Here is an 11,206-nt window from a genome sequence, read left to right on the forward strand (position 1 = left end):
CTGGGCTCTGTGGCACTCAGTCCAGCAGCAATTGCAGTGTGCTCACAGCAGGAAATAACAATCCAGAGGCAACGCTCTGCCCTTGGTAGAGCAGCTCAGAGAATCTTTAAAAAAAAGCTACAATTTTATAACAAAATACCCGAGTGACAAACGCTTTGGAGGTGATAGCATGTAGGATAATTAGCAATGGGAGGGGAGTAGAATTTCTGAGTATTATTATATGCCATTAACAACTTTCAGAGCTCATTGAGTGCTTTGTTGCACCTTGGTTTGTAGTGATGAGTTAAGCTTTCTAATGATGTTTTTTCTGAGCATCTAAGAACTTTTACATTTATTGCATTGACTTCCAGTAAGTCTATAAATCTAAGTGCTCAAAACCTCTATTTTGAACAGCCTGAATAGTGTCCATCAAAGCAAACATTCTAAAAACCCTCCTTTCAAGGCACTTGTTGAACACTATCATCTTGAAATGTCAGATTCACATGCATTTAAATGATTTGACAGCTTCCAAGAAGGCACCTGATGAGCATCACATTCAAGTGTCAAGAAGCACAGAGAAAAAGTGCCAAAAAAAGTTAAATCTGAAGAAATTGTATCAGCTATTAGATGAGCATTATAATGCAGTTACTACTAAAAAAGATTTCTCGTTTAAATGGAAAATAAACTTCACATTCTAGAAAATTTTTTTAAAGGCTTTACATTGCCCCAGACCACCTCCCATGTTTTTTACTAGTGAGATCTTCCAGAAACTGAATCCAGGCAGCAGACACACACTGGTACTGGGTGAACACCTCAAAGCCACTGTAACTGAGCCATTGGAGGTGCTACTTCTAGGTTTGGGGTTTTTTGTGGGAGACACTGTGTGTTATGAAAATTCACTATCTTCTGTTAAAACCTTTATGCCTTCTGTTGGCTGTCTAAAAGCTGAATCTCTAAATGAGAAGACTCTTGAAAAAAATCTTGGCCCTGATTTGCATATGCTCCAGTTATTTCATTGCACCAAATACTGTGTGTGTTTTATATAGGGGCTGAGGCTTACTGTGTGTTTGTGATGTGCTTTGAGATCCTCTGATGGGAGGTGTTACCTAAAATACAAGCAATTTGATGCTGAAGTGTCTAGAATTCCCAGTGGACATCTGCACTCGAGCCCTGCTGCCATCACAAATGAAAAACATTTGGAATCCTTAATGTGATTTTTAATGGACATATGTTCATAACACGGTGCCACCAATTTGGCATATTTAGTGTCTCCTCAAGAGAAGCCCACAGTTTGTATAGCAAGATTGTGGGAGGTTAGGATTGCAGTGTGAGAAAATTTGCACAACACCTGCCTGACTGTAATTTAATTGGCAGAAATTAATGCTCTGGGTTTGGGGATTTTTTCCTGCTTTCGGAACCAAAGAGACTGATCCTGCTGTATTGCACTGTTGTATTTAAGCTTTTATTCTGACTTTACTTGTGCTGCAATATGATAATTTTCTGATCCACTGTCTTCCTGACCACTGAGCATTGCTGGTTTACTCTCAGTTGTTATTTCTATGTACACTGACTTACCTGGCCAGCAGGAAGCACTCAGTAATTGTGTACTTCACTGAAAAAGGTCTCTACTTAGTATTACTGAAGATTATATCCCATTTTATTTTTAGTTAAGTACTTAATGATATGTTTTAAAAGGACAATATTTGGCTGAAATATTTCTGATCAGCTCCATCAGCGACACATATGTGGACTCTGAAGACAAACACCAGCACTGTTATTATTAAATTGTTTTTGGGTTTTACCTTTGCTTAGAGCAGAGCCCTATCTGGAAGAGTCTTTAGCACCTCTTATCTCACCGGATTTTTGTTTTCCTTTTGGAATGTTTGGCCTTGCAGTGCATCAAGGACAGCCCCTCTTACCTCACTGTTTTCTTCCCTTGTTCACAAAACATAATAAAAGGCTTTGCAAGAGAGATAGATGATGCGGTCCCGGGAGGGGCGTTCCTGCAGGGGAAGGTTCAGTTCGGCAGTATTTTAGGCTTGCAGGGCAGGAGGCTGAGCTACAATCGTGATCCCTGCTGCTCTGCCAGCCTGGCATTTCAGGGCTGGCAAGTCCCTGCTGGCTGCTTCAACGAGAGCCTTGCTGGAAACATCTGACTGACAGCCCTGAGCAGCATTGTGAACACCCTGTATGTAGGATACTCACATCAATTGTGTTGCTTTAAAGAACTCCCAGAAACCTACCTGGGGTTCCCAGATTTCCTGTTCTGCGAACCACTGCTGACAATATTTTGCTTTCATGGTCAAAGACCCATCAATACAAAAAAAAGACAGGAAGATCAGCCTTTCTTTGTGGGCACGATGGTCTAAAATGGGATAGAGGAAGCTAAAGACAGGCAGGCAGAAAGAGAGGTAAGAGCTCTGTGTCTCAGGCCACACTAACCCTAAGAATTATAAGAGTATAGTGGCTGTTGGTATCATATACTGCCAGAACTGATATAGATATGGACTTGTGTCTGTGTATGTACACATGCATACAGTGCATTGCACACACAGAACACAGTGTGTGTTCCATGCCCCATTTCTGAGCAGTTTTATGCCTTTTCTTTGAGTACTAATTCAAGGATGTGTTAATATTTTATGACCTCGCCCCCACAGAACTCCCAGTAAAATAACACATAATATTTGAAAGAGGAGGTTAATTATTGAGGAAGTCACTGCTCTTCCTCTTCTGAGCTTGTAGCAATAGAAAATAATTGTTTAGTTTGCAAGAGCCTAAAGCAAGGCGTAAGCAAAAACTTCCTCTCTCACACTGAAGGAAACCCAACATTTAGATTTATATTGGGATTTTTTTTTTTTTAGAATTTCATGGACAAAAATAAGACCTCTGGGCCTTGTGTATGTAGTGGCTATTCAGACCTGTCAGTGCACACTGTTGAACTTTATACATGGATCAGGCAATGTTGCCAAGGTGAGTAAACACTCCTTGGACGAGCCTCCACTTCACAGCCAACTAGTGAGCATCTGCCTGCAAAATGTGCCAACTGCACTTTGCCTCCGTGCGTGACCTTTGTGTTCCTGGTTCCAGAAACTCTTTGTACCCAACCTTTCCCACACGCCGAGGAGTTATGACGTTTTTGATTTGAAAGTCCAACTGGGCCAAAGTTTGGTTAAACTGCTAAATTTTGTAACTGCTTCAAAACAGCAAACCCAGGGGCTAAGAACCTCCGCTTCCAGCATTCATTAATCAAGTCTGTTAAATGATTACCTCGTCAGGGCTGCTTTGTTGACAACTCTGCATGGTGACAATGTCAGTGGCACTGTCCCAAGACACATCCAGTGGTGATGTAACGGACAAGCCTCCCTCACCTCAACTAGTGGGATGGACACTACCACAAAGAATATTTAAGGAAGGAGGATGCGCCCTTGGAAAGCAGCGGTTGCAAGAGCTCTCCAAGGCAAGCAACACGGCTCAACTGAAAGGGACAGCAAATCCTCTCTGACATCCAACTGTACCCTGCATAGACAGTAAGTAGAATGGCCTCTATTTTTTGCAGCTTGAAATTCCCAATTAGTCAGATTCCCTATCTTGATTTTAAAGCACAATCAACTCCATTACGAATTCTACCTTTGTGTTAAACCTGGTTATGAAGGTTTTGTGACACTGGTTAGAGCATGTGCTAACACACCCAATATATTTGATTTTAGATTGTGATCAGTGTGATCAAAGCTGTCAACAAGATCCACTACAGCTTCAATAATGCCCCCACAGCTGAAAGCTGAGATGAACGTCATGCCCAAGGTTGTCCAGGGGGATTTGGAGAGCCTGTCTCCAGAAGCAAGGGATTTCATTGAAACTAATGCCAAGCTGTGCCAGCCTGAGAACATCCATATCTGCGATGGCTCGGAGGAAGAAAACAAAAAAATTCTGGACATCATGGTAAAACAAGGCATGATCAAGAAGTTGAGCAAGTATGAGAACTGGTAAGTAGCCTCATCTCAGAATTGTAAAATGCATTTCCCATCCTGTTTACTTTAAAAACTCCTTATAACTCTTCAGTATTTGCCTTCCATGAACATTTTGGCACTGTAGCTTACATTGGTGTAAAATTAGGAAAAGCAAATTTTTTCCTCCAAAAATTAACATAAAGCATATTATTCAATTGGACTATCAACTGTACATTGTCTCTATTGATTAGTTACATCAGGGAACTGAAATAATGTCATGAGAATTATGTAACTAATCATTAGCAATGGCTAAATATTATTTAGCGAATCTTCTTTTGAAGAATTCTACTACTTTAGTCAATTAGTTTATTCATCACATACTTTTTTGCGGCATTCAAATAGGTCTGTGGGTGTTCAAATATTATTCAGTACAGGCATTATTCATATCATGCCGATGAGCTTTGACTCTAATGTATTCAGCAAATACTTTTTTCAAATATTTCATCATTTCTCCCAGCTAACTGAACATGAAAGGAGAATATTAACAACAAGTACGTACTCAGGAATTACATGCCGATCAAGGGATCTTCGTGGAAGAAATCTGCAAAGACTTTTTAATAACTAAGTGCAGGAATTTGGCAATCTGTTTGCAGACTATTTGGGAGAGAAAAGGGCAAGATTCACCAGATAAATTATTCATTGTTAATTATATGCTTAGCTGTAGTGATGATGGTTATGACAGCCCAACTAGAACATTTTTATACTCGTGGAAAATTTCGATGCACAAAGGTGAAAATGTAAGACAATCCTCTCTATTGTAAATAGAGGGCAAATATTCTTTAGAGGGGAAAAAGAATCTCCTTTAATAAACTCCTTCACTTTTAATCATCATGCTTATATTCAGTATTTCCTTTGTGATGCCTCTAACTTAAAGGACTACGCCAACCCACTAAGCAGGATTCTGATCCCACTGGCACTTACACCAACACTTAAAGTACTTTGCTTGGCATCCACTGAGGTTGAGGCATCATTTTGTGGTCCCCATACAAAATAACTTCACACTGATGAGAATGAGAATTAAGTGAGATTAACTTTTCCCTGAAAGTTAGCAACGGAGAGTAAGGCTGAGATGAGAGGCAAAGGAGGATTAACATGTAACCAGAATTTCCTAGGCCATATAATTTGTTATTCCTACTGGAAAGTCTTAAAACAATATGTATGAGAGGATGCATCTGACTGATTTTTGAGATTGGCTGTTATACTGGCTCTGTTACTTTCGGTTTTGCCTTACAAAGCATTGTACCCTTTTGTCCTAAACTGGTCCCGTGGAAGGGTAAAAAGTGTTACATCAACAATTAAAGTCTAATTTCCTGGGTTTTGGTGAATTGCAGCTGGTTGGCTCTCACTGATCCAAGAGATGTGGCAAGAATTGAGAGCAAAACTGTCATCATCACTCAGGAACAGAGAGATACCACTCCGATACCTAAAACTGGAACCAGCCAGCTGGGTCGCTGGATGTCTGAGGAAGATTTTGAGAAAGCCTTCAACACCAGGTTCCCAGGCTGCATGCAAGGTGGGCAAGAAAAAGATGAATAACTCTGAATTTCTAGGATTGCAGAGACACAACTATTATTAGTTACTGTAATCTTTAAAGAATTATTTTAGCTGAATATTTATATTTAGGTTTATACCCCCCGTAATCACCATGTTGGTTTCATGCACATCTTTATCATAGACCCAAATACCTGGGCAAGGATAGTCCTCTGTCTCTTTCCAGTATTCTTTTCTTCCCTAAAGAGGGGCAGAGTAAGGTATGAAAATTTGGCTGACTTTATTCAAGAAGTCACACAGCAATTAAGCAGCAGATAGGAAGTGAGATGAGAATGAGGGACCCCCCATCCCCAGCAATAATTTCAGGTTCAGCAGTTTACACCAGCAGAGAACTTGGCCTCCACCCACCTTTACTCCTGGCTAGACAATCTGCCTGAACTGCTGCTTTCAGCATGTAAGATAAAAAGTCTTGCTACACAATTAGACAAACAGAAAGCTACAGCTCTTTAAACATTGTCAGAAGTACTCACAAGACAAACACCTTTTAAAGGAGTGAGAGACAACCTCCATGTTAATGAAGATTATTACAGAAGTTCCTTGTTTTGCTCTTTGCCACATCTTGCTACTCCTCATTTTCCAGGACGTACGATGTACGTCATCCCCTTCAGCATGGGGCCTATTGGGTCTCCTCTGTCCAAGATTGGGATCGAGCTGACAGATTCACCCTATGTGGTGGCCAGCATGAGGATCATGACACGGATGGGAACAGATGTTTTGAAAGCCCTGGGCAATGGGGAGTTTGTGAAATGCCTTCACTCGGTTGGATGTCCTCTACCACTGAAAGGTAAGAGCCATTAAAAACTGTCACTCCTGGAAATTCCCAAGGTGTGTTTTAGAGCTGACTGCATGTCCTCGGCACATGGGAGACCCTCACTATCAAACAAGATCAGGCTGATTTGCACAGCAGCACTAGGTTCAAAATTCAATTAAAGGAGTCAAAGCTCACTGAGAGTTTCATGGAAAGGAGATTATTATCTATGGTAGTTACCAGGGATTTCCTTTGAAGCATCTGGTATGGGTTGCTGTCAGAGGCCCAATGCTGATGAAACAACAGTATGATCAGGCATGGAAATTGCTGCATTCATGAGTAAAACATTCTGTTCTGCAGAACCATTAATCAACAACTGGCCGTGCAACCCGGAGTTAACGCTGATTGCTCATCTCCCGGATCGCAGGGAGATCGTTTCGTTTGGCAGCGGCTACGGAGGAAACTCCTTACTGGGCAAGAAATGCTTTGCTCTCCGGATCGCCAGCAGGCTCGCCAAAGAGGAGGGCTGGCTCGCTGAGCACATGCTGGTAAGAGCCACTAAATCACGTATGGTTGAACAGCCCTTAAGCCCAAAATTAGCTCCACACAAACACATCACATCTCGCTGTGAAATTAGTCTCATCTGGATAGTCCTGTAACGTTAGATATGAGTCTATCGCATGCCAGGCTGATGAGGAATAGAAAACTGCTTGCCAGGCCAAGTACTAGACATTTTAAAACAGTACCTGTAATATAAACCAAGAAAGATTTGGAACTTCTGACAGTGGCTACTTTTGGGTAGACACATGTACTTGAGCAGAGCCTAATCGTTATCACTGGGCATCCACAAGTCTAATAGCAAAAGATATATGCAAGTTTTCAAAATTGTCTTTCATTTTGTAAATGGTCTATGTGCTCAAAACCCTGCAAATATCAGATTTTCTAAATGAGTTCTGCCATGTACCCTTCCTGCCTTTACTTTCTGCTGTCATTTAAACATTCTACTACTGCAAAATGCCACAGAAAAAAAGAATTTCCAAATTTACAAAAGAACAATCTCAGAAAAAATATCTGTGGACTCTGAGAAGAGCAGAAGTATCTGTGCACAAAGTGCACACTTCACTCTACTTGGGCAGCCAAAAGAATACTGCCTGGTTTTCATCTGTCTCTGCAGAGAAACACAGCTATTTGTGGTCTGTGTATCTTTAATCAGCAAAATAAAGATAAATGTTTGAGGTATATACGTGCCTAACATCTTTTAAAAAGTATAAGAACTCCTTACAGATACTCTAACGGCAAGAAGACTGATTTAAAAAAAGCAGCTTGAGTTATTTATCAACTATATTATGTGGTGCTTCTTCTGTGGGAACAAATTTGTGTAATTAAATATTTTATCATTACCACTTGCTGGGAGACAACTTTCAAAATGAAAAGTGCAAGAAAAAAGACCATGTTTAACAGTTGCATTAATTTTTCAACAGATCCTGGGAATTACCAATCCAGAAGGTAAAAAGAAGTATTTTGCTGCAGCATTCCCTAGTGCATGTGGAAAAACTAACTTGGCCATGATGAACCCAAGCCTGCCGGGGTGGAAAATCGAGTGTGTGGGTGATGATATTGCCTGGATGAAATTTGATGAGCAAGGTATGGAAATCTGGAATGTTTTACAGCCCAGTACAGGTTGCTTTTGGGTGCAGTAAGACATGCTACAAAACTCCGGATAAGATTAAATCAGTATGATTTACTTATATTTTGTCATTTAACTTCCAGGCAACTTGAGGGCAATCAATCCAGAAAATGGCTTTTTTGGTGTCGCCCCTGGAACCTCAGTCAAAACAAACCCCAACGCTATCAAAACCATATTCAAGAACACCATCTTTACCAATGTAGCAGAAACCAGTGATGGAGGTGTCTACTGGGAAGGCATTGACGAGCCATTGCCACCTGGAGTAACAGTGACTTCATGGAAAAACAAGGATTGGACCCCAGATAACGGTAACCTGGCCCTCATCACAGTCTCTCTTGGCTTTCTCTGCTGAATTCAAGTTAATTCTGCCATTATGACCTTCGTATTTATTGTATTCTGTGCAGGGGAACCTTGTGCTCATCCCAACTCGAGGTTCTGCTCTCCAGCCAAGCAGTGCCCCATCATGGACCCTGCATGGGAATCACCTGAAGGTGTGCCCATCGAAGGCATCATCTTTGGAGGCCGCAGACCTGCTGGTAAGAGATGCAGCAGCCACATTTCAAAGCTGAAGTGCTGACCACAGAAGGGTTGAGGTGCAACTGGACATAGACACAGCTTTTGTCCAACTCCTCCATGTTAGCCTTTGGCACATATGCTTCCAGCCACTGATATTTCAGTGTCTGAGTTGTTTGTTGTTAACACAAAATAGTTAATAATAATAATAAAGGGCTGGAGAGAGATCAGGACCCACAACCTGGGTAATAGACACATAGCAAATTGCTATACTGGTCCCAGTTTGCTTATGGTTTAACTAGTTCAGATAGGAGATGGTTAGAGAAATGAACCAGTTTTAGATGGTTTACAGAAAAGGAAGTAAAATAACTTGTTCTGTTAAAGATCACCTGAAGTTGGAAAAGAAATAGAAGTAATGCTAGGTCTGAGTCTAATATCATGACCACAGGACCAGATTCTATTTCCACTAAAATCTGCTGGAGGTTCTGATGTCCCAGATATCGCACACTGAGCAACTAAACATTGAAAACATTGATATAAACTTTTCTGTAGGAGAGCAGGAAATGAACTGATTAAAAAAACAGGAAAAAATAGAATACATTATCCAGTAACGTGCATTCAGCAGTATCTCAGGTAGCAAAACCTGTTGTAAAAATGTTTCTGGACTTCTAATTACTGAAGTGATTTTGCTCTTTACAGGTGTGCCTCTTGTATATGAGGCCTTTAACTGGAAGCATGGAGTATTTGTAGGAGCATCTATGAGATCTGAAGCAACAGCAGCTGCTGAGCACAAAGGTAAATCAAAATTTAATCTGCCTACCTGTATTAAAAGCAGTGCCCTCTGGAGTGCCTGCTCTGTTCTCCCCCCCTTTCTCTTTCACATTTCAGTCTTGGCAGCTAATTTTGCAGCCTGTGCATTTTCACAATAGAAAATATTTGTGCTGGAATTAAAAGCCAAATTCTCTGTAAAAGTGAAATTAAGCAAAATAATCCTTTAGGTGGCAAGCATACAGGACAGGATACAGGCACAGGGTTGCCAGAAGCCTTGATAGAGAGTTCTTGTTACAGTCTGGGATAAATAAACTTAAATTTTCTCTTCTGCTAGAGCTCAACATAAATACACGAATGATGAAAGCCAGCTCTTGAGGATCTTCATTTAAGCTGCTTGACCTGAGATTTGAGAAATTTAATTTCCACTGATTACAAAAATTAATTTAATTTGTACCCTTTTTTGTACATCAAGGATAATGCCTGTATTGTTTCTTAAAGCTCTCTGGTTCAGTGCAGGAGGGTGGTGAAGGGACTGTGGGTATTAAACCCTGGGATGATCTGACTCTGTGCTTTAGAAGGAATGTGCTATTTATTCCCTTACGTTCTCCATTTGTGTGTTGAACAGGCAAAATCATTATGCACGATCCATTTGCCATGAGGCCTTTCTTTGGCTACAACTTTGGCAAGTACTTGGCCCACTGGCTGAGCATGGCACAGCGTCCAGCTGCAAAACTACCAAGGATCTTTCATGTCAACTGGTTCCGGAAAGACAGCCAAGGGAAATTCCTGTGGCCTGGCTTCGGAGAGAATTCCCGTGTGCTGGAGTGGATGTTCAACAGAATTGAAGGGAAGGCCTCTGCCAAACCAACTGCCATAGGTTACATCCCTACTGACAGTGCTTTGAACTTGAAGGGTTTGAAAGATGTCAACTTGACCGAACTGTTTGATATCTCAAAGGAGTTCTGGGAAAAGGAGGTAGAAGAAATCAAACAATACTTTGAAGTGCAAGTTAATGCTGACCTTCCCTATGAAATAGAAAGGGAATTGCTTGCCTTAGAGATGAGGATAAAACAGCTGTAAGCTGATCAAAGCTACAATTATTTATCAATTCGCACACAGTAAGACAGGGCGAACACATTTTACCAAATCACCAAGAAGCATAACAGCACACTGATGGGCAGGGGGTTATAATGAAAGTAGGTCATAGCTTAGTTAGAATATAGGTACAGACATTCTAGAAGTAACTCCAGACCTAATGATTTATAACTGCATCGGTTGTTGTGAATAGGTGAGCAGCTGTGGGAATGGATGTGCACAGGGTCTTCAAACCCCTGATCTGTCACTTACATGCACATAGAGCCATGATGTGTGTAAATTATTTGCCTGGTTCTGCAGATACAATCCAAACCCATGCAGCCTTCAAGCTGTAGCACATTGTTTCCATCATAGAATCCTCAGGAGTCTCAGACTCTACAGGAAAGAAAGAAAAAATTAGATGCTGTATATATGTATTGCCTAAACATATTTCATGGCTTAAATATTTTTTAGAAAAATGAAGTTGTAACTTCTATCAGAGTGAAAGATGACTTTATATTACTAATGCATATTTAAGATATTGCTATTATATATTACTCATGTTCCTGTGATTTCCAGATGTTTTGAATGGCTTGTTCTTAAACTATAAAATAAATGTTTATACAAAATATGATCTCATTTCCAGTATTCTTGTTCTTTATAAACTACATGCATATAAATTGAACCTCCTGTAAATACCTCAGCACAGGGAGAAGTTCACATGTGGAAATTAGATGTTGACTAGAGTTGATCTGCTGCTCCTAAGCCAACTAGTTTAAGCCACATGCTGTCTTTGCAACTTTAATTTAAGCCAAAGGAATGATCCAGAAATTATGATACCAGCTGTGAGCAGTCATCCAGCTGGTGACGTACTCT

At 40.6% G+C, this 11,206-nt stretch overlaps 1 protein-coding gene across 2 annotated transcripts; it reads left to right on the forward strand.

Annotated features, from left to right (window-relative positions):
- The first annotated feature begins 3,299 nt into the window (after positions 1–3,299).
- Positions 3,300–10,964, forward strand: PCK1 (phosphoenolpyruvate carboxykinase 1). Of its 2 annotated transcripts, none has more exons than XM_032704953.1 (10): positions 3,300–3,506; positions 3,687–3,962; positions 5,318–5,499; positions 6,118–6,321; positions 6,646–6,833; positions 7,767–7,929; positions 8,056–8,280; positions 8,377–8,508; positions 9,185–9,280; positions 9,882–10,964. In XM_032704953.1, the coding sequence occupies exons 2-10, from the start codon at positions 3,739–3,741 to the stop codon at positions 10,334–10,336; spliced, it is 1,869 nt and encodes a 622-aa protein (XP_032560844.1). In that variant the 5' UTR covers positions 3,300–3,506; positions 3,687–3,738; the 3' UTR covers positions 10,337–10,964. The 2 variants fall into 2 exon arrangements, with proteins under 2 accessions (XP_032560844.1, XP_032560845.1); XM_032704954.1 differs by having other exon boundaries at positions 3,364–3,506; positions 3,751–3,962.
- Positions 10,965–11,206: the final 242 nt, after the last annotated feature.

Source organism: Chiroxiphia lanceolata, chromosome 17, assembly GCF_009829145.1.
Source record: "Chiroxiphia lanceolata isolate bChiLan1 chromosome 17, bChiLan1.pri, whole genome shotgun sequence".
NCBI lineage: Eukaryota > Metazoa > Chordata > Aves > Passeriformes > Pipridae > Chiroxiphia > Chiroxiphia lanceolata.

Coding starts and splice junctions, on each gene's coding strand:
- PCK1 (XM_032704953.1), top strand. CDS start 3,739: ATGCCCCCACAGCTGAAAGCTGAGATGAACGTCATGCCCAAGGTTGTC. Junction 6,834..7,766: donor GGCTCGCTGAGCACATGCTG/GTAAGAGCCACT, acceptor ATTTTTCAACAG/ATCCTGGGAATTACCAATCC. Junction 8,281..8,376: donor GGATTGGACCCCAGATAACG/GTAACCTGGCCC, acceptor TATTCTGTGCAG/GGGAACCTTGTGCTCATCCC.